The sequence below is a fragment of the Macaca thibetana genome, chromosome 10, assembly GCF_024542745.1.
Source record: "Macaca thibetana thibetana isolate TM-01 chromosome 10, ASM2454274v1, whole genome shotgun sequence".
NCBI lineage: Eukaryota > Metazoa > Chordata > Mammalia > Primates > Cercopithecidae > Macaca > Macaca thibetana.
The window spans coordinates 78,679,079-78,703,096 of record NC_065587.1 but is presented as its reverse complement, the minus strand read 5'-3'; the positions used below and the strand labels follow the sequence as shown (position 1 = coordinate 78,703,096).

Here is a 24,018-nt window from a genome sequence, read left to right as displayed (position 1 = left end):
CAACTGCAAATGCAGTTAAAGTTTACATCGTGTATCAACATCACGTGCCTCCTGATATGATGTACTGAGAAGGGTGCAATGATGTCTGCAGCACTGCTGCCCCAAAAGCATCACCTGAATCTATTCTTGAAGACATATAAGACAAACCAAAGTTGAGAGACATTTTACAAGATAACGGCCTTGTGTTCTTCTTATATACTGTCATAAACAAAGAAGTAAACAAACAAAAACAGGCTGTTCTAAACTAAAAGAGACCAAAGAGATGGGACAAGTGAACGTATTTCATTACCTGGGAGTGCAAAGGAAAGTATTGAGATAAATAGAAAAATCTGAATGAGGTCTATAGATGAAATAGTTCATTTAAGTGTTAATTTCCTTATTTTGCCAATGATAACATTGTTATGCAAAAGAACATCGTGATTTCAGGAAATACACAATGAAATATTTAAAACATCACGTCTTCAACTGACACACAAATACAAATATACATCATGCAAAGAACGTCATGTCTTTATCATGTCTTCAACTGACACACAAATAGTTCAGGAAAAAAATGAAACATACACACACATGTATGTAGAGGGAGAAGGAGATAAAGCAAATGTGGTAAGTGGTTAATGTTTAGGTAATCTGGGTAAAGGGCATATAAGAATTCTTTGTCAATTATTGCAACTTTTCCATAAATATAAAATTATGTCAAAACAAAAAGAAAAGAGAGAACAAAAAACCAAACCAAAACCTTACAAAACAGACAAAATTTAGTTGTAACAGCAAATCTCTGGGCTCCAAATGACAACGCTTGTAAGCAACTCCTGTTCAGGTCTGTCTCCTTCAGAGGGGTGGGCCTGGTTACACGCTTCACTCTCTCTCTTCCCTTCTCCTCCCCGACTGGCTCCTGTGAAAGGTCCCTCTCCAAGGTTGGAAAGAGAGGGAGGAGGTTAGAGGAAAGGGGCTTAATCCATATGTGACTGACAGAGCTGTAATCTGGAGTTGGTGCCTTCTGGTAAGGCAGATTCTAAAGTGGTTTCTTTCTGTCAATGAGACATTGGATATTTTTGGAGCTCCTGTTCAGTACCCACTGCATTTCCTGGTGTGAATAATGCCTCAGCTAGCTTTTTACTCCAGAGTACACCTCCAGACATGGTCAGTTTTATGTCTCAACTTGGCTAGGTTATAGCACCCAGTAACTCAATCAAATACTAATCTTAGGTGTTGTGGTGAAGGAATTGTGTACATGCAAGCAACTTTTACAATTCATTGACTTCATGTAAAGGAGATTGTCTTAGATAATCTAGGTGAAACTGATCCCATCAGTCACTTTAACAACAGTTGAAATTTTGACAATTGTAATCTGGTTAGGTAAATGGATGCCTTTTATTTTAGGAAAGACATACTGAAGTATTTAGGTATATGAACAAAACTGAGGTTTCCATGATGAAGAAGAAATTCCACTTGTGGACTTCAGGGACAGCTCCTACATGTTTCAAGCCTGCACTTCCTGATAGCCTACCCTATAAATTTAGCACTTGACCATCTGGTGCCCAAAATTATGTAAACCAATTATTTGCAATAAATCTTATCTATCTATCTATCTATCTATCTATCTATCTATCTATCTATCATCTATATATCTGTCTATCTGTCTTTCTAGCTAGCTAGCTACCTAGCTATCAGGTTGGAGCAAAAGTAACTGCAGTTTTTGCTGCAATTACAGGTCATGGCAAAAACCTCAATTACTTTTGCACCAACCGAATATCTATCTATTTAGGGCTAGGGCTATCTATCTAGGGTTAGGGTTTTTAACAGCTAGGGCTGTTAAAAGTGTATTCAACCCAAGGTATCTAATGCACACAGTTTATAATGGCATGTGAGAAATAAGCTCCTTCCTTAAAAGATTAAATATTACTTCTTTTTCCAAAACCTAAATTGTTTTCATCAATTTCCACTAGAAAAGTATCTTCAATAAACAGGCTGAGTACAGTAGCTCATGCCTATAATCCCAGCACTTTGGACGGCCAAGTTGGGAGGATTGCTTGAACTCAAGAGTTCGAGACCAGCTGGGGCAATATAGTGAGACTCTGTCTCTATTTAATGAAAAAAAGAGACAATTAAAAAAATAATAAGCATGATGATGCAGACCTGGTAAATCTTTTGACAGCAATGTTTATAACCCACATGCCATGTACTTCACTACATTCATAAAGGGGCTTGGGGATTTATCCAGAATGACATACCATTCATTTCAAAATCACATACATCTTTTCTCTAGACAGCTCAGAATATTTATAGTTGTTAAAGCAAAACGAAACATTTGGTAAGAAGTTCTTGGTGTATGGATTGCTTTGGCTTTGATGGAAATATCTACTTTCTCCAAAGATTGGTCCCTGGGCCTCAAAGCATTTACCCCAAGAAGTAACTGCTATAACTTAGGTCTTCAAGGCAGCTTCCAGTGCTCGAGCTTTCTCTGTGATGTTCTTCTGAAAAGGCATCATAAAATCTTCGAAGTCCACCTCATGCGTAAACCTCTCTCGCCGTAGTTCCCTCTTCCTGATCAGCTCTGCTGTTGTGGCTTCAGGACTCCAAATCTTAAAAAGAAAAATAGCCATGCCCAAGCAGGTATGAGTATGACAGCCAGTAAATATGCTAATATCCAGACAATTTTCAATACACAGTTTTAACTTAAAAGCTTGTTTATAGTTTTAACTTAAAACTATTAAATTTACTTTTAGATGTGTTTTAACTTCTCCCCCCGCCATATGACAGTAATGGTTACATGAGCATCACTGTTTTTGATGATGACTGTCTAGACAACTAATGTCGGAAATGTTCTTCAGTTACTTCTCTGGCCAGTTATTCTCAGACCAGCTGCTGTTCGTTTTTCAGGATGCCAAAGCAGGGAAGCAAAGAAATTAGAAGATCATTGAGGTTTACTACTTATATGTCTCATGTAGAAGTCAAAATTATTTTTATAATAGAAGGCGAGGGGAGCTGCTTGCTCAGCCTGGTTGGACAGCCAATGGAAAGACAGCTCTTTTCTCCAAAATATGTCTCCACCTCTTTAGTTGCGGACATTTTCGGAAGCTACTGAATAAATCCAGTCTTGATTTATACGAAACTCCTGCATGAGCTGGTAGTAGTAAGTACAAAGAAGGGTTGGGTCTGAGAAGTACCAAAAAAAAAAAAAAGTATCCTTAGGAGTTAGAGATTAAACAGCTACAGAACATGCCATTGATTCAGAAAGACTTCAACCTTTCAAGAAAAATGTAAATCTCAATACAGAAATAGTAATAGCAAGAGAACCAGATGCCGGGAGCTATTAGTTGGGCATACTGAGTTGAAAGTAGCAGAACCTGTCAAAAGAACATTCACAAATAGTAACTATGAAAGATAAACTGTGCAGATTTGTTTGAATATTCTACATAAAAAGCTTTTGAAAAAATGACATTATGAGCTTCTACCACGCTATGAAGATCTTTTCAAAGCACTTACCCTCCGTGGAATAAATGTGATATCCACTTTCTTAGTATAACCACTGGTAATCAATGAATTGAGATGAACCACATTATCCTTCTGTACTTTCTTTCCCTCTGATGTGGTTGGTACACCATAAATTGATGACAGTGGTTCCTGGAAACAAGGCCAAAAAAATTATAAATTGTAAAAATCTATATTGACTTTCTAACATTATTTGCTGTTTCATATCTTACTCTGAAGCCAGAAAAAAACCTAAAAATGCTACTGTGCAATTATAACTTGAGATAAAATAGTATATTATTATAACTTTGGGGATGGGGAGAGATAGTTTGCCTTGTTTAACTTTAATTAGAAGTATTGGTAGACGATCACATAAGTCTTCGAGATACCCATCCTTGATCTGTGGCCTACTAAAATGATTGGAAGAATTTTAGTTGACTGATCCTCCTTCACCTTCTGCCATCCTAACATCCTCCATGTTTATAACTCTGCTGTCTGTCTATAATCCCTTCATCCTATCTACTCCCTACCACCTACATTTCCCCAACCCTTTCCAATTTGATTACACTAAAACTTTTCCTTCTTGACTTTCATCTTTTGTCCTGTGTCTCCAGTAAATCTGCTTCCTTAAAAAAAGCTTCCAACCTAGAGACACACTTAGGGGTTTCCTGCTAATGGTAAAGTCTTGATGTCTCAGTAACTCATATGGGCAATAACTTCAACCTTCTGCTGCACTTTAGACGTTCCAAATCACTCCCAATTACCAGAAATGCTGAAAACCTTCTACAATCATTTTGTGGGATATTCTAGTGGCAATGGCTCCACATCCCAGAATTCAGTGGTATTCATTAAAATTCCTTGGTGGAGGTGGCAGGTGGGAGGAAGGGGATCTGATGGGCAATGAAAGGGGATATGGTGGCAATGAGACCAAAATGAAGAAAAATCATGCTTTACTTCATTCCTCATAATGGTTAGCCTCCTTCCCTATTTGGACCATCTCATCAAATCTGTATAATTCAGGACCAAATATATACAAATCCAATACCAGTTTTGCTTTTCTTTTTCAACATTCCAATTGTATTTGGCTGAACCCATTTGGTTTTTGTATGGATTTTCTTTGCAGTGAGTACTTTTTAGGCTCTTCAGTGATAATAATTTTATCATATATTTCTTTAAAAGTACTATATAATAATGGTATTGAAAGTATGCACTGCATATTATCTTGCCCATGTTGTATAACAGTATGTAAATAGTGCTTCTGCCTTCCCCAAAACAGATTTTTAAAGAGTTCCAGTTACTAATGGGTAGTCAACCTTTTTTCTTACCTCTTCTTTCTTAATTTCAGGGCCTTCAGTCTTCAGTATAGGAGGTGTCTTGCCTTTTAGTTTTTGATTTTCTGCTGGTTTTGGCAAGTTATCTAGCTTTTCTTTAATCATACCAATTATTCTATAATCAGCATATGCCTTTGCAACGTCCATGGCAGTATGCCCTGTTGAAACATAAACATAAATTCAGAGTGACTATAAACACATTAATGATAAACCATGTAGAAAAATATCTCAGCACATCAGCTCTAAGCCTGGCCTAATAAGGGTGATTCCTAAAGCAAGTTGTATATATACAAGGGAAGTTCACAGAGCTAGATCAGATATTCTCTATGGTGGTCCCAGCTTTAAAATCCCATGATTTATAGTGCCATCTAAATACATAAAACTATTTTTTCCTTCTTTTTTTTTTTACTATGTTTCTTAAAGAGTGATAGGAAACATTATATTACATTTTAAATATCAAATTGATTGCTTTCTCCCCACATTGTGCAAATTTCCTTCTATGTGATAGATAATTTTACATTATCTTCCCCTTTCCTTGATGTAAGGAGGGAAATTCCAAAAGGTCTGGGGGCCACAGGTGCTCCAGGCAGATGGCTGGGCAATATGTTACCTACAATATCATCAGGCAGGACAGGTGCAGTAGTACCTGTGACTCAGAGGCAGCCTGAACCAACCAGAGGTACGATGCTCACTCAGTCAAAGGAAGTAGTGGCTTCCAAGGTAGGAAAATGATACTTCCAAACAAGGAGCTCAAATATATTCAAATGATTTTTTAATTTTTCCTGTATGGTATTTACGATACAAGGTAGGTCGTGTGTTTACTTCCTAGAGTCAGGGAAGCCTCAATTCAGGAATTACTTTGTCCAGCTTTAAGAGAAATCTAAAGTCTATAGAGTATGCAATTGTTAGTAATTAACAGCCATAACAGTGTAATAACTCAGTGTGTCATCTGCAAACTGGTGCAAGTCCACAAACTAATAGTTACTGATCCATAATGAAGTAACTACAGAAACTAAGTGTTTACAAATGTTTATAGCAACTTAATATAATTTTCTGTCATTAAAATTTAAATATTAAAAACAAAGGTTTGGCCTTCCATTTTTTTTTTCATTTTATTTTTCTAATAAATCATTTTTATTATGTTTTACAAAAGTATTTCAGTCCATGAAAGATTGCAAACATAAAGAATTGGCCCTCCAACACCAACGAGTGGAGAAGCACTTGGTAGAAGACAAACTTCCATAACATTTAACTCAGGCTTGTGTTTGCACCAGGAACACAGTGGACAATGCAAGCCTACGAGAATAGAATCAGAAGGGGCTTAGGATCTAACATAAATTCTCCTTTTCTAACCCTAATCATCAATAAAATGAACACATACCTTTTCTATTTTCCAGCTGGAATTTAGCACCAATATCAAGTAGGTATTTTACAGTATCCAGTCTGCAACTTTCAATGGCTCTATTTAAAGGAGTTGAGTTGTTGATTGAAACTGCGTCTATGAAAGCTCCAGATTCAACAAGAAGCTCAACAATGTCTTGTTGGCCTGCATGGCATGCAAAATGAAGTGGAGTCCACAGAAAATTATCTGTTGCATTAACATTAGCTCTGTAAAATAAGAGAGATGAACAAGCTAAAAATACTGGTTTTCCAATGACTGGACACTAAAAATGCAAAATAAAATTTCATACAGTTCTATCAAGTTGCTAAATTGTAAACTCTGTGCCATAATTTTCCTTCAAACCTCTTTGTTCTGCATTATTTGGCAGTCTTAACTTTCTTTGTGTATATCTACATTAAAAAGCACTTTTGATTCTAGGGATTATGATTTTGCAAAGGTTAAAATCAAGGAAAATTATAAAACTAGATCCAATGAAGATAAAAGCTGACAGGACATATAAAAGTTATATTATTTCATTTTGTGACTACTTTCTCTGCATGTAATACATTTTTAAATGAAACTTCATTATTAAAATTCTAAATATTACCATGTATTATTTAAAATTTTAGTCCTTTTTAGAAATTCACTGTCCAGAAGTTCATATTCTCATTAGTTGCTCTCTTGGTAATATACAAATTTGAATCTTTCTTTAACATTAAAGTACTAATAAGATTAGTACTTTATTTCTCAAGTATGAAATTACTGTGTTAACAAGAGCTTTACATATTTGAACTCATTTAATCTTCAACTAATCTTGTGGCATGAGTTCCACTACAGTCTCATTACGTACATGATAGAACTGAGGCACAAAAATATTAAGAAACTCACCCAGGTTACACAACTATGGTAGAAGAAGGAATTAAACCTAAGTGACTGTTGTAGTCTAAAAAGTTAAGTATTATAAAAATGTCATGATTTGATATTTTAAAGATATTTACATGACCAAGGAAAAGGCTGCCCCACACTGGAGGAGGGCAGCAGGTTTGGGGACCAAAACATGTTGTTATAGCCACCATTCCACTTGTTTGAAGTTGTTGAGATCCTCAAATAGAGGCAGATTAAAAAAGTGACTCTACAACATCTAGGTGAGACTGTGAGACAGGACTGAGCTGTGCTGCCACTGACAGAAGGCCAGTAACAATCAGAAGACTCTGTTTACCCCGAGTAAACACTTACTGGCCTTCACTTCGTGCATAATTGCTATTGGCAAAATATCTTTGTGCACACACAATCCTATGCTCCCATTATCCTGGCTTCCCATATAAAATCTATAGGCTTAATTAATCTATTACAGGCTTTAATAAAGGGGCTAGGAATCTAACATAAATCTAACATAAATTCTCCTTTTCTAACCCTAGCCGTCAATAATATGAACACATACCTTTTATAGGGCATTTTATAGACTTTAATAAAGCATATAATAAATCAGCATTTTAATAAAGCATTCCTTAATAACATTCTTTAATGAAGCCTATAATAATTTATTAAGTGTTAATAAAAGGTTTTTATACATTAAAGCCTTAACTTATTAGAGACTTTAATAAAGTAGCACTTTTCTATATTACAAAATTCTGTCGTCCCTTCACTTCCTTGAAATTTGAAGACTCATGAAAATTTAAGCCACACGCGACTGAGACACATACCCTTTTTCAAGAAGAAACTTGACCGCATCTATGTTCCCACTTGCACACGCCGTCATTAGCGGAGTTTTGTAATAATTATCCTTCATATCCACAGGTATTCCTGATTCAAAGGCCTTTTTCAGAGAAGCCAGATCCCCTGCTTTGGTGATAATATTAATGTTTGAAAATACTTTCTCTGAATCATCAATGTACCAAGCAGAGTCATCCTGAATAGGATGTTCTGGGGGATGATCTCTGTTAAACCGGCCGCTATCAGTGACATTCCTGTAGGTCTCAATCATGTAATACGGTGGCCCACCATCCTGGCGGCGTGGAAACACGTACTCAGGAATGACGCAAATTGGAAGGGGTAAGACAAATTTCCCTCTCTTTCCTTTTTTGCCCATCCCTTTTTTCTTTTTCTTAGGTCCATAAGATCCTAATACAAAAGACTTGTTTAAATATCTGGTTCCTTTAAAGAATTCATTAATATTGACCCCTCCTCCCCGAGTTTTCTCATGAAGTTGAGCGATGGCAGTCAGCTGTTCTGAGCTCGCATACTCTTGCCTTTCCTCCAACACCATCACGAAGTCATTCTTGCTGATGGTCCCATCACCCCTGTCTAAAACCGCAAAGGCTTCCCGGAGGAAAGCCTCACGTTCTACGGACCAATCGTGCAGTCTAAGGGCCCACAGTGGATTTGGATTTTTGGCTCCCGGCCTGGCTAGTCTATTGGCGATTCTCTCTGCTCGGCGTATTTCTTTGCTTGCTGCTTTGAAGCCGCCTTCCTTAGCCACAGCCCTGGGCGTTTTATGATCTAAATTCTTCCATTTCAGGTCACATCCTAAAACATAAAGCATCATAATTACGAATGGTGCCAAGGCATTTGCATGGCTAATAAGTGACATTCATCCAACTGTTCTCTTAATTTCTCATGATTAGTTAAAAAAAAAAAAGTGTCCCCAAATTATATGTATATAGAGATGTGCACATTTTGCTGTTATAATTACAAAATTGAGCTGTGATTTTTTTTTTTTTTTTTTTTTTTTTTCCTGTGAGCATCACTTTGGTGAATTCTGAAGAAGATAAGTTTACAATTTACAATAGGATTAGAACATTGATCCCTAGAGATATTTGAAACACATACCATATTGGTACACTTGCTCAGGGGACTTCAGGCCAACAGGAAAAGAGCAAGGACACATTTGAATTTGGAAAGAAGCTGGATTCAAACAGCTTACCTAGGACCTTATGAACTCAGATCTGAACCTGAAAAGCAGCAGAATACCTGCTTCCTTTTGAATGATTTAAACTATAAATCTGTGTATAATCTTAAAGTATATTTTTTTCCGTATTCTTCATTAAATAATGTCATTTATAGTAATCTGCTGTTTTGTGGTATGGCCATGTGGACAACCTTCACAGAGGAAAATGTAATTTGTAATTAAATCTGAGGAGTTCAGCATTATATTTATGTGCAAGTTAGATATTAAAATTCATTTTCCTTTTTGGTCCTTATTTAACAAAATGATGAGACCAACATTAGTTGTAAATATTCACCAAAGAAAGAAACTTTTCTGAACATGTTAGGGAATCCATTTAGTGCTACCAAAAAGACTGTGTTGTCTATAATAAGTGTATGTATAAGTAAGACTTTGAAGAAGCAGTCAGACAATGTTTTTCAAGATTAATACTTTCCTTAGTATTGTCAAAAATTAAAATTTTACACGATGGGTAAAAAAATAGAAACAATGAATAAGACCTACTATTTAATAGCACAACAGGGTGACTATAATCAATAATAATTGTACGTTTTTAAATAGCTAAAAGAGTGTAATTGGATTATTTGTAACACAAAGAATAAATGCTTGAGGGGATGCTTACCCCATTCTAGAGGATGTGATTATTAAGTATTGTATGCCTATATCAAAACATTTAACATACTCTACAAATATATACACTTCTATCAAAAAAAAATTAAAAAAAGGAAAATAAATCTATTTTACTACACACACACATAAATCTATTTTAATACACACACACACACACTTTTTATACTAAGACTGGTAATTTTACCAGTAGTAGAAAAACTAAAAAAGGCTATTGGGATAATAAAGGTTCCACAATTTCTATATTGGATAGTTATAAGAACAGTGACTCTATAGTGTAATTCCATAGCATAGTAATTCCATAGTGCAATTCCATACTAATTCTGATATGCTGTTTTTATTTAGCTATTTATTTTGCTTACTCAGGGTGTTGGGGGGTTTTGATCCCACCTCTCAAGCCACTTCTTCTGTGTTCACCCAGCACTAAGGACCAAAGGATTTTCATCCTGCTTTAGCTTACCCTCTGCAGCTTCCAGCTTAATCCTAGTTAGAAACTTCCATGTGTATAAAAGACTCCAACACCCCACTTAAAAGAGCTAAAGGCAGTTTTCCTGTCCTTTTGACTTGGAGCTTTCTGTCTCCTCCTTTATGATTAGTAAATAAAGATCTGTTCGTTCCCTGTGAGATTTATGCTCCTCTGTGGTAAAGATGTTCAACTTCCAGCTGGCTGGTGCTGCAGAATCAGGGAGTTGAGGGCCCAGGAAGAGGAGGAGGAGGACTCCCTGAGCTCCTTTCCTCTGCCCTTGGATGTGGCTCTCACATGCTTACAGGGAGTTGTCAATTGCCCCAGCAGGGGGAGGAGGGGGCGAAAGAGGACTATCATGAGGAAATGTGAGAAACGTATCCAGCCAGCACAAATGCTTTACAATTAAGTACAGAAGACACTAAACCCAGGGAGCTTATTCAGAAACAAGCATTTGATCGCTAAGGGTTTCTTGCTGCTCTGATTGCCTGAGATGTAAGATTCTAAAGGTGAAAATGTAACTGGCAACACTTCTGCTGCGAAACTGGGTCACCCACATAGGATCTGGTGACGTGTTTATATTTCCGAACACACACAGAACTCAGAACATTTTCAAATATTAGCTTTAAAATAACCTTATGATTGATTCTTCTAGGAAAATGGATCTTTTCTGCATCACTGAATTAGGCCTTTTTGCATGACCCAGGCTCTGGTTCTTGGTTTCTCAACGTACTTTCTGTGACTTTATTCCAGGAATACATAAATGATAGAGTATGTGTGATATTTGTCCCAATAAGAAATAAGTCAACACATTAAAGTTAAAGAAATTTGTCTCAACCTGAGTGGATCTTTAGTTTTTAGAAATACATAATGTTGGCCGGGCGCGGTGGCTCAAACCTGTAATCCTAGCACTTTGGGAGGCCGAGATGGGCGGATCACGAGGTCAGGAGATCGAGACCATCCTGGCTAACATGATGAAACCCCGTCTCTACTAAAAAATACAAAAAAACTAGCCGGGTGAGGTGGCGGGGGCCTGTAGTCCCAGCTACTCGAGAGGCTGAGACAGGAGAATGGCGTGAACCTGGGAGGCGGAGCTTGCAGTGAGCCGAGATCCGGCCACTGCACTCCAGCCTGGGCGACAGAGCGAGACTCTGTCTTTAAAACAAAAATAATAATAATGCATAATGTTAAATCTGAAATGTCAGAATAAACTACTACTAGAGACAGATCTCTCAAACAATTAAGGCAGTTTGAGAGAACCAAAATTGCATTTGATATATTTTTTCCTCATTTGCTAAAAGGGTTTATCACACTGGGGACATAGGGAAAGTATACATTTATACAAGTAAAAATGGATAGTTATTATGCTATTATAGTTATGTGGGCATGTTAGTTTTATCTATAATTTTAGTGACTTCTAAAATTTTGTGTCTATATGGAAGACAGAAAAATAAAACACTTTCTTTGCTCTATTATAGAGTTGTTGGACTTTAAGTTTTTGCCTATATCTCATAAACTAGAAAAAATATATACAGTTCTGTAAAATGCAGTTCTAACAGAGTTAAAAAGCTTTTAGTGTGCGTTTAATTAGTAAGTAATTAACAAAAATTAATTCATATCCTTAAATATAATTAACTAATATTTTCATTTTAAGAAACTCATTAAGCTATATATGATATAGTTCATATTTCTAAATTAGTATTTAAAAGCTACAGGAAAATCTAAAATTAAAAATTCTGCTTACATTTCAAATTTTCCACGAAAATTTTTATTTCATGTTTTTCCCCAAATTATTTTTCCCATAACTGCAAATTATCCAGAAAAATTATCTTTGCATTTGACACATGGAATATTTTTAAAAATAAACTAATTAAAAATTCAAATGAAAGCAAATGGTTTTCAGTGTGTGTCCTTTTTTAGACTGATGTTGGCATTTTTAAAATAAGAAACTTAATCAACTGTACGTTTTTTGTTGTTGTTTGTTTTTTGAGACACAGGCTGGAGTGCAGTGGCATGATCTTGGTTCACTACAATCTTTGCCTCCCAGGTTCAAGTGATTCTTGTGTCTCAGTCTCCCAAGTAACTGGGATTACAGGAGCCATCACCACGCCTGGCTAATTTTCTTTTCTCATTGTTAGTAGAGGTGGGGTTTTGCCTTGTTGACCAGGCTGGTCTTGAACTCCTGACCTCAAGTGATCCACCTGCCTCAGCCTCCCAAAGTGCTGGGATTACAGGCATGAGCCACCATATCCTGCCCTCAACCGTAAGTATTTTAATAATTAGCTGGTTCAGGAACAATCCCCTTTAGGTTTTTAACAATAAGTTAAAATTTTTGGAGAAACGGGTTTTCGTCATTAATACCAGATTCATGATTTAACAGAGAAATAATTTTCAATTTTCTTTCTACATATGAGTGAGGTTTTGCTATAGGAAAAAAATAAGCCACTGACAAGTGATAGGCCCAAATTCTCCGCTTATCTATGACCTGGGTAAATAAAAAATACTTTAAGCACAAAATTGCTAGACAATTTTACCTCGCTGAGCTATATATTTACAGCAATCTGCAAAACCACCCATGGCAGCGTAATGAAGTGGTGTGTTCCCACTTAAAGAAATCAGCCCCACGTCTCCATTGTAGGCAAAAAGAAGCTTCAATATCTGTAAAATAAATAGCGGATATTGTGGAGGAATAGGAATGTACATCTACTAACTAAAGACTGACAGCTAGACCGGCGCTATCCAGTACATTATCAATTAGCCACGTATGATTTTGAAAATCCAAATTGAAATGAACTAAACTGAATATATTTAAGTTTCATTTGTTTGTTTCACTAGCCACACTTAGAGTACTCAAAAGCCACGTGGCCATTGTGTTGTACTGTGTTGTATAGCACAAAAATAGAATATGTCCAGCAGCACCAAAAGTTCTATTAAATGGCATTGATCTAGAACATAGAAAACTCTATACTTAGAGGGGGCACTACCATTTTTGTTAGTGTAGGTAATTTAAGAAAGTATCAGAGCATGGAAAACAGCATCCAGGAGGAAAATTCTTTACCAAATATGGTTTCTATCTTTGTGTATACTTTTATTGCAGGGAAAATAGTGATATAAATGAAGATAACTGTGTTAAAACTCAAAGAAAATTGAGTAAAGAAATTTCAGATGGAATTCAGAATTTTAAAAAATAGTGTTAATTTTTATTTTGTTTCTGCAATGTTACTGTATCAGTGAGATATTCTTTGCTGTATGTTTAGGTAATCAGAATACTTGAGTTTAAAATTCAGGTATATCATTATCTAATACACACAAACACCACGGAGATAAGAATATGAGGGCATTGTTCTCCCATAATTAGATCATCATAGTTTGAAGATTCTAGTATGTAATGAAGGCATAAAATACAGCAGTCCCAGCTGGCAGAAGTTTTAAATTGTTATCACCGAGTGTACAGAAAAATATTATGAATAACATTAAATAAGTAAATTAGCAAACACATAAAACTAAAGAGATAAAGGCCTTTAAAAATATAATTTTAGAATTATTTGGGGAAATCAAGATGAAAACAACATAGGTAACTCAGAAAAATGTCTGCCTTAGTGTAATCTATATGACATATAAAAAATTTGAGAAAAAGGACAGAAAAGTTTTAGCAACTAATTTTAAAGCAAAGAATAGATTATTACATCGAAAAAGCCTCCTTTAGCAGCAAAATGAGCAGCATGATGCCTGTCGTTGTCAAATGTATTCACTTCACCTCCTCTTTCCAGTATGCCTCGAACTAATTCCACTACCCCTTCTCTTGACGCTTCCATTAAAGCTGTGCGGCCTGTGGACTGGATATGAAATGGATGAGATGCTGCTTATGTCCATCATATTAAATAGCAGAATCAGTACAAATACAGCCTGAATCCATTTGACCTTAGCCTTACACTTACAAGTTTAGTTCTCTACATTTTTCTTAGTTTCATGTAACAAAGAGGAAAAATTAAGCAAGTACAATGGGTCAGTACCCAAAACGTAGAATTCTAAAATCAAAGTCAAGACCACACTGCATGCCCCTGTGAGAATATCATGCTAAAAATGTATTTCTTGCAAATAAAGCAGAATAAAAGGGGAGAAAAAGAGATAAAATATCAATACCTAATATAAAATTAGGTCATAGGTGTTTTCTAATGAGAAGAAAATCAATGTTTAGTGTCAAGAAAAGGCAATTACAAGAAAACTCGAAATTAGCCAAATAAGGAGAGCGAACAAAATTGATACAAGAAACCACAGAACTAGGCTGGGCGTGCCTGTAATCCCAGCGCTTTGGAATGCAGAGGCAGGCAGATCACTTGAGGCCAAGAATTCGAAATCAGGTTGGCCAACATGGTGAAACCCTGTCTCTACTAAAAATACAAAAAATAATTAGCAGGGCGTGGTCGTGTGTACCTGTAATCCCAGCTACTCGGGAGGCTGAGGCAGGAGAATTGCTTGAACCTGGGAGGCAGAGGTTGCAGTGAGCCAGATTGGACCACTGCACTCCAACCTGGGCAACAGAGTAAGACCCTGTCTCCAAAAAAAAAAAAAAAAAAAGGAAAAGAAAAGAAACGGCAGAACTATATATTTATTTTCTAAGAAGATAAATCCTACTAGGCATCAGCAATGCATTTTTTACTATTTCCTATAATGGTACCTTGACATTATGCATAATAAATACCAAATTTCCAAACATAATTAGGAAACAGACTGCAGAATCACAGCAATATGAAGATAATAAAAGTATAGCATCTTCAAGTATTTTGAATCAAAATGAACAGTCTATCAGCTAACAGGATAATGTCATCATATTTAAATGCAAAGATTATACTATGCTGTAATTGAAACAAGAAATATTTGTAATCACAAGAATAGCCATACTGAGTTGATTGCATTGGGATTGGCTCCTTTTTCCAAAAATACCAGGCACACATCTTTAACATCATGTGCATCTTCACAAGCTCTAAGGAATATTGGCTTTCCTTCATAGGTAGAATTGTTGACATCTGCACCATGTTCAAGGGCAATCAGAGCACAGCGATAATGCCGCTTAGTTGGTAAAATGCAGTAAAACAAAACACCTGCAGAGAAATAAAATCCCCAGAGAGTATTTAATTAACATCTATACATATTTGACAGGAAGGAAAGTAAAATTATTAAAAATCATATTTAGCTAGTTAAAGGCATAGCTGTCTTGGTTTCCTCTCTGAAACCAACTAAAACACCAAGACAGAAAACAAAAAACAAAAAATCTTAATTCCTGACATAGTTAGCAAACTGTCACAACCACATGTGATAGGACCTGGCTTATGGAAGAATTGGAGTGCTGACAGGTGAACCCTGTTGACCCTGAGTATTTGGCATCTTGCAGTACGTACCCTGAGTGTCCCTTCTTGGAATGAGCAGGGCTATAGCTATGTGTGCCAAAGGGCTACTGGTAAGCCCCCAGGTCCCCTCTAAAACTGCAGAATGGCAAAAGAGATGGCACTGGGTGATGAAATATGTAGACTGACCATGTTTGTAAGAAGCAGGCTGTCGGTACAGCAGTAAAGAGATGAAAAATTAGATGGCAAGTGGCTCTGCCATTTTAGCAAATCATTTTGTTCTATTGGAGAAAGGAAAATGCGAAATCCCTACACCCAGGACCTGTAACATACAGGCTCTCAATATAATCCATGTCAAAAGCATACTGCACATCAGGGTTACTGTTATACACCCAGGGCAGAGTGTTGCTAAGAAAGTCCTAGGTAAATAACAATCAAACTCCAAACTGACTTTGTAATGGGTTCATTCCAAAAAGGGATTTCATTCAAAGAATAATCAAAAAAGAAACTACTATGCAACCTATTAAAAAAAATACTGCAAGGAAAAAAGAACCTGATAACGAAAGCCAAGCAAAAAGGGTACATACTAGAAAAGATATATCAGGAAAAATTACTAATTCATTTCCATGATAGCAAAGAAACTAAATATAACTTGTTCTAAAATAAAAGTGCAAAGAGAGACCTGAATCGTAAGATTAAAAGGGTACGTTGGGTCTCAGGAAAAGTTGATTAACAACAGTCAACAAGGTATGCCTAGGTAAAGCTAGGCAAAGAAAGTGTCTCATGAGAATCCAGGCAAAAATTCAACTAATCTATAAAGGAGAAAAGTCCAGCTGCCCTCAAAAACTTATCACAACAACATTCAATGCTGCAGTATAATTAAAGGATCTCTACACTATACCTTGGGATAAAAACCAGGGAACTTGTATACCCAATCAAGACTTTGTTCATATAAAAGCAACAGACATGTATAGTCTTAAGGATATAAGTAGTCAGGGACATAAGCCCAAAGAAGTGACTTAAACTACTTGATGGCAAGAGTGAGCTTTCCAACAGATCAATAGAGAATATGTGACTAAAAGAACAGTTATAAATACTGGATCTCTTTAGCCGCAGAACCAAAGCTAAGTCACCTTAGGAATTTTAGATAGAGAAAAATATACTGCAATTCATAATAATGTAAAAATAATATAATTTATCAAAAATTTGGAGGGAAGGGAAGGAAGGAGAAATAGTATAAGTATTTGATCTTCCCATCGTTTAGGGCTAAGACTGAGATATTGTTTAAAGCAGGTAAGGAGATAAAGTAAAAGGTACTTATTATTTAAAAGGGAATCGTTGAAAGAACTAAGTAATTATAATTGACTATAAAATTGAGTGGTCGAAGGGAAGTAGCAGAAGTAAGAGGAAGGGTTATTGTACTAACCTTATCTAATTTGTACTATTGTACTAATCTTACTAATCAGAGTAAAGAATCAGTGAATACTGTTTAAGATGCTAACTCAATAAACAGGTTTAAGGATATATGAAGTATCAAGTTAACCGTTAAAATAACTAAAAACAGCCCATCAGTTTTAGAAAATACACTTACAAGCATATAAAGAAAAACACGCATATACAGCAAAGTAAAACAAATATATGGACCATATGTGACAATACTTTCACGTATTTTTATATATTAGATATATTTTGCCTTCACAATATAAAATAAATGATGTTTCTGAAGCCAAACCTATGGTAAATCTAGATGACTATAAATTGGATAAATTCCACCATTAAAATAAAAAATAAAATGTATATGAAAATCAGAACCTAAATATATTTTATATAAACCGATGTACCTAAAATAGGGTTACTCAGAACAGTTTAAAAAAAAAAAAAAAAGAAAAGATGGTCAAGGATATTATTGAAAAGAGAAAGTCAAAGACAGAGCAAGACATAGAAGGTAAGAACAGACCAAAACAACAACAGCAACAACAAAACAACCTAAGCATAATACCCGAGGCGGCTGAATTCATTACAAAAGGCCCAGAGCCACTTATGAAATGAACATTTCATAATAATGGCATGTACAACACACAGTTGAACTGTATCTGGGCTGACTCTTTAAGCCACAAAGAACATGAATCAGCATTCCTAAACTGAAGGGAAAATAAGTTTGAAAAATATTGTACCTTATCATAGAACTGGCAGACTGCATTGAGGACTGAGGACACATTCCTATACATGAGAAAACCAGTGGAATGGGAATGGGTGCTATAAGGAACTATTATAGCTTAACTTTTAAGGAGAATAATTCCACACTGTAATTAATTCCCTAAGACAACATACAAGAAAGAATGTGTTGGCGTAGAGCTTTACTTTCTCCATATTCTGTAAAATTGTTCAAAGAGAAAGTCCAGCTTAGGCCTAGGGCATGTCTCACATCCTAAAGACCCGCTTAGCCATTGAAATGTTTAGTTATCCTTTAGAAATGATGTATAGTGAGTCAAACATGAGTCACTGGAAAATAGGACGTCAATGATAGAGAGGGTACTGGAGAATAAGCAAAGCAGTTTGGCCACTGGCAGCCAAACTGAGGGATGTGCAAGGTGAGTGAGGCTTGTTGATGTGGGGAAGAGACAATATACTCTGTACAATGGGCAGTACCTTGGGTCACGCAGAGTGAGGGCTGCAGGCAGTCATCCTAACAAGCTTATGTGTGAAACAAGATTTTACATTTGTTTCCTTTTATAGTTTCAGTTCTGCTCATGAGATTTGTTTCCCTTAGCCATATGCCTGTTGCATTTGCCGCAAGTATTTACTCGACCTTGTTTCCAATTTTACCTTGATTTTTTCAAAAAAATGTACATTTGGCTGGGCGCAGTGGCTTACGCCTGTAATCCCGGCATTTTGGGACGCCGAGGCGGGCAGATCACGAGGTCAGGAGATCAAGACCATCCTGGCTAACACGGTGAAACCCCATCTCTACTGAAAATACAAAAAAATTAGCTGGGCATGGTGACAGGCGCCTGTAGTCCCAGCTACTCGGGAGGCTGAGGCAGGAGAATGGTGGGAACCTGGGAGGCGGAGCTTGCAGTGAGCCAAGATCATGCCACTGCACTCCAGCCTGGGCAACAGAGCAAGACTCTGTCTCGAAATAAATAAATAAATAAATAAATAACACTTTTACATTGTTATGCTACAGAATTTCTTTTTTCTTTGTGATTTATATCTCTGTTTCAAACTCAGTAAGTTAAACTTTTCTCTATTGTAGTGTTTCCCAAAGGTTAGTCCACAAACCTCCAGGCATATAAGATGCCATTAAAAATATATATATATTTTGTGGTCAAATAAATATGGAAAATGTCACCATTTTTCAGCCAATAATGAGAAAGATACATGTCTAAAATGTGTCCCTAATGAATGCAACCGTGAAACCAATTTTGCCTGTAGTACTTCTCAACATCCTGGCAATTCAGTGGTCCACGGAACACCCTCTGTAGAATGGCATTCTATAGAGCTTTGAGAGGATACTGTTTTTTCAGGATTTACCATTTCAAAACACATTTGGCCCCTGAATGCATCTGAAGTTTATTTTGTTACATGGTACAATTAAATATGTAATTATCCCTTTTCTTTGTCCTCTTTTCTTCTAAGCAAGTAATCATATCAAACACCAAGTCTGGAGAGAGCTAGAAAAGTAGATTTTGCTCTTGTCAGTAAATATTCACATTATAAAATGAGATTCATTTCTGCACTGCAGGGCTGATGTTAATGACTTTGTATTTGTAGCGACTCAGGACAACTGCTTAAACCTACCAGTTTACATTGAGCTTATCGGTAATTATCTCAGTTATTTTTATGAGGCTGTGTCAATTCTTGCCTGAGCCTTAAGTTATTTGGGCAAGAAGTTCTCAGACCATTGTCTTGAGATGATGGGATTAAAGGTGTGGAAGTGCAGCTCTTTCACCAGAATAATTGTCTGAAGTTTGAAGTTTTATTTCCAAATAAATTTTTAAACGATCCTAGAAAGTTGGAGTTTATGCCAGAATTTATTTTAGTCCTTTCAAGTTTCCAAGTGCAAGTCCTTCTTACATCAGACTTGCTATGGAGGGGGTCAAAATCCTTTTGGAGTCCTAGGTGTAGTACTGCCCGAAATTCTAAAATGTAAAAAAAGAATAAGAAATGCTCTATGAGGAGACAGTAGGTTTAGGTATAGGGGTGAGAATTTAGCCTTTCCCTTAAAACCATAAGTAATTCACTTCTAAAGTTGGAAAACAAAAAGAGTCCATGTTATTGCTTGCTGGCTACAAAGTGAGTTGCAATCTGCTGGGGAGGATGTTGGGATTTTTACCTTTTCCTTCATTATCAACTATAGTCATATCAGCCTTTGCCTTTGCTAATATTTCCATTGACAATTCATGGCCCAGTTCTGCAGCCCTCATTGTAGGAGTACAGCCCATTCGGTCTTGCACATCAGGGTGAGCACCAAGGTCAAGGAGAAAGCTGACCATATCAATATCATTGGAAACTGAGGCCAAGTGCAAAGCACTAAGTCCATTAATTGGGTCTGTATAATTGATTAGTTCAGGGTATCCAAGCTTGGTCAGCTTCTCTATCTGCTTCTTGTCTTTGTTCCGCACACATTGAAGGACTTTGTAGATCTGTAAGTTCTCAAGTCTCTTATCTACTAAAGCCATGCTTGACCAGCTCCTTGAAAATGCTTTCTGGACCAAGAGTAAAACTGAAGCAACAAAAAAGAAAAATAACCCAAAGTTAATTTTATCATCTTCATTTTGATTAAATAACAATATTTCGGACCTTCCTTAAGAACAGAGATTGTTTTTTATGAAATGTTCAGAAAATAGGATTTACACATAAATACCAAAAATATTCAGTGGGCATAAAGTTAAAACAGTTCAAAACAAATCTTCCATCATAATTAAAAATAGTTTGCCAGGTGGTTTTCTTATTATCCATTTAACCTTCCCTCCTCACCACACTTGCCCATTTTACCATGAAGAAGCTGAGGTTAACTAAATTGCCATGGTAAGGGTTCGAGTTCCCACCATCTAGCTACATGGTTTCATACCAGCACAATATAGAGATCATACAGGTTTTAATAGTTTTCAGGTGTTATAAAAACATACTTTTGAGGTGTTCATTATACACAGAAATCTACTGGGCTCTGTAACATATCAAAGATGTGATGAGTGATTCCTATGTCACCTTAGGTGGAAAAGATGTAGTTAAATGGCCGCAAGGCAACTGCAAATCTTCATAAACAATCCCCCTGTTAAATTGTGACGGGCATTCTAGTATGTAATTTTACCTCCCTGCATGGAGGTAAAATAATCTTTTGGATTGAGTAGCAGGCCATGCTAGGTATGCCCAGTTGGTTTTCTTTCTTCATTTCTTATGAAAAAAGAATCCCATTATCACATAGGGAATCCTATCCGGGTTGCTTGGATGGGGCTGTCCCTTCTGTTCCCTGCCAGAGGAAAGGGTCTGTGGCCTAGGCTTGGCCCATTTGAGGGAACCGTCCCTTTCTGGGTACACTGAAGGGCAAACATACGTGCATAAAAGACATCAACCAATCAGCAGCCCATCATCCAGAACTATGAGGGAAGACTACTCTGCTGAAGTTGTTAAGCAGTATGGTGTGGGGCTGGGGTTGCAGGTCGCTCTCTTAGGTGCCACAGAGACAGTCCATGCTTGGAAGATGGAAAGAGACTGAGACTGATGGCATGAGTTGCAACATGGATTCCATGGTGCCAGAAACCATCTACCACTTTATGTGTAAATATATCGTCTACCCCCACGACCTTATTTTGGCATAAGCTAGTTAGCTGGGTTTCCAAAATTTGCAATGAAAAGATTCCAGCTTACTACAAAAGCTGAAACTATGCACCATTTTTCTCCATCACAAGTCTGCTCCCTCACCTACATTCTCTATGGCAGTCAGCTCTCTCCTTTAAACGTGTCTCTCTAGGCACCGCAACATCCCCATTGCCTGCTTCCATCTAACACCACTGCCCACTCCTTCTCAGTCTCCTTTGCTGACTCCTGTTTCAAGAAGGCTATGTTGGGTGCCCAGGGCTAGGTCCTCAAGACTCTTTTCTGACCTCACACACTTCCCTGGTGTCTCGTCCTATCCCATGACCCTCGACCCTCAGCCCAACTCGCGCACTGTCACCCAGGCTGGAGTGTAGTGGCGTGATCTCAGCTCACTGCAACCTCTGCCTCCCGGGTTCAGGCGATTCTCCTGCCTCAGCCTCCCGAGTAGCTGGGATTACAGGTGCCCACCACCACGCCTGGCTAATTTTTGTATTTTTAGTAGGCACACAGTTTCACCATGTTGGCCAGGCTGGTCTCGAACTCCTGACCTCAGGTAGTCCACCCGCCTCTGCCTCCCAAAGTGTTGGGACGACAGGTGTGAGCCACCGGGCCAGGCCTCCTTTGCCTTTTAATCTGTTTATAACATGTGGTGGACTAGGGAACCAACTGAGGCTGCCTCAGAGTCATCCACTTGGACTTTGCTGCACGGCTTGGTGACATTCACCTCAGCTACTATTTATGGCTTGTTTTATTATTATCAGTCATATTCCGATTAGGTGCAGTGTCATCATACTGCATATGTATATGTGTCATCTACGGAATAGGGTGAGATGCTCCTACACAGGTAATGATTGGACTGAATCAATGCCCCTTGATTTGTGAAAATAGGGACTTCCAATCAGGGACTTCAACGTTGCCGCTGTTAGCATTCATCCCTAATGGAGAATTAATTAGTAGCTACAATGATGAATTCAATAGGTTCCATGGGTCAGTTTCCTGTGGACTGCCTCCCTCCCAGCTAAAGCCCCAAAGTGCTAGGGGAGAGGGCAGCATCCTGTGTAATGTACTTTACAATCAACTGCTAAGACTGACCAAGAGCTCACCCCACTGGAGGAAATCACACAAGTGTAGCCCTTGGGTCCTACGTTATAAATTGAGCAGCATATAGGATCCTCCACATATAAGCACACCTGCACTTTTCGCCAGCACGATCCTGGGCCACCTTAGACACATCTAACCATCTACCAAGGTAGTGGAATAGAGCAGAATGTCTTGACTTGAGGTCCATGTTCGGGGTCTGAATACTCGGAAATTACCCGAAAATCTGTGGGAATGTGCGTGTGTTCAGGTCATCTAACTCTCAAAGGGGGCTATGCGACAAGGGAGGATCATTAGAAAGAGGAATGGATGAAGACAAGCTTGGTACCGTGGAGAGAGTGTAGGGTTTGAGGTGGGGAAATCTGTTGTGATCCTCCCTTCCCTGTATCATTATTCACACAAACTAGTTGGATAAATATGGACAGGCTATCTACCTAGTTTGTACCTCAGTTCCTGAATCTGTGAACTGGGAATAGCAATGGTGCCCACTTTATGGGGTTGTGTGAAAAGGAAATGATATATAATCTTTGTAAAATATTTAGCAAAGTCCTTCAATGTAGGCTCCTTATGAATACAACAAACTTTTGTGGGTTTCAGCTCACCCACAGTGTAAGCGATAGTTTACATGTTGGGGGTTCTCTACTGTGCTTTCCACTTTTTAGTTCCCAGAAAAATCTGGAGAAGAGAGGAGTGGAGCGGGTAGAGATGTACTGTCAAAGCAAAGGCCAGGTGTCACGCTCACCTCTTAGTCGTCCGGGCGATCAGAAGCCAGGGATCTCTGGGCACCTATGCGCCTGGGCCTGCTGGGGCGACTGGGGAGCCTCCTGCTCTCTTCCTCTGATGGTCAGCGCTGGTCCAGCCGCGACCTTGGGCTCCCGGAGCCGGCGGAGGCGCCCAGGCGTGAATTGTGTCCCTTTGGTTAAGGCTGGAGAGCTGGCACGCGGGACAGCAGGACTGGGTGTGTATGTCCATGGGCCCCGGGTCCCCACAGGGCGAGCGCGCGAGCAGGTGAGCGCAGGGGACGGGGTGGGAGCCGCAGGGACAGGGCTGATTGTGAGCTTCGGCCACGCACGGGGCGGCTGCCAGGGCAACCACAGCGTGCGCGGTGGGGCGGGGCTCGCCTTCGCCTCCGCCTCCGCCACCGCCTCCGCCACCGCCTCCGCCTCCGCCTCCGCCTCCGCCTCCGCCTCCGCCTCCGCCTCCGCCACCGCCTCCGCCTCCGCCTCCGCCACCGCCCCCGCCACCGCCCCCGCCCCGCGCGCCTCATTTCGCCGCCAGGTGGCCGGCCTAGGCTGGATGGCGGAGCTGCGCTGGGCGTTCCAGGAACCCTCTATCCCAGGGGCGGAGCGCAGAATGCTGCGGTCTTCAGGATTCCGTCCTTCTCTCATCCTCTTCTCCTACCTCCTGCCCTGGGTCAGTATGTAATTTAGTTATAAAATTAAAGCTGCATATGATAATTAAAAAACGAAATCAAATATACAATAAAATAGTTTACAAAGTACAAATAAATGAAAAATACAATAAATTACACAATA

At 38.3% G+C, this 24,018-nt stretch overlaps 2 protein-coding genes across 2 annotated transcripts in view; one reads left to right on the top strand and one right to left on the bottom strand.

Annotated features, from left to right (window-relative positions):
• The window catches only part of PAK5 (p21 (RAC1) activated kinase 5), a 603,498-nt gene that overhangs the window by 111,431 nt on the left and 468,049 nt on the right, over nucleotides 1–24,018 (top strand). The gene's annotated exons all lie outside the window — the stretch shown is intronic.
• Nucleotides 1,353–23,572, bottom strand: ANKEF1 (ankyrin repeat and EF-hand domain containing 1). Its single transcript, XM_050745053.1, has 10 exons — nucleotides 23,226–23,572; nucleotides 19,902–20,291; nucleotides 15,123–15,322; nucleotides 13,907–14,056; nucleotides 12,755–12,878; nucleotides 7,890–8,712; nucleotides 6,187–6,413; nucleotides 4,800–4,963; nucleotides 3,490–3,627; nucleotides 1,353–2,585 (listed from the first exon to the last, which is right to left on the bottom strand). The coding sequence occupies exons 2-10, from the start codon at nucleotides 20,245–20,247 to the stop codon at nucleotides 2,427–2,429; spliced, it is 2,331 nt and encodes a 776-aa protein (XP_050601010.1). The 5' UTR covers nucleotides 20,248–20,291; nucleotides 23,226–23,572; the 3' UTR covers nucleotides 1,353–2,426.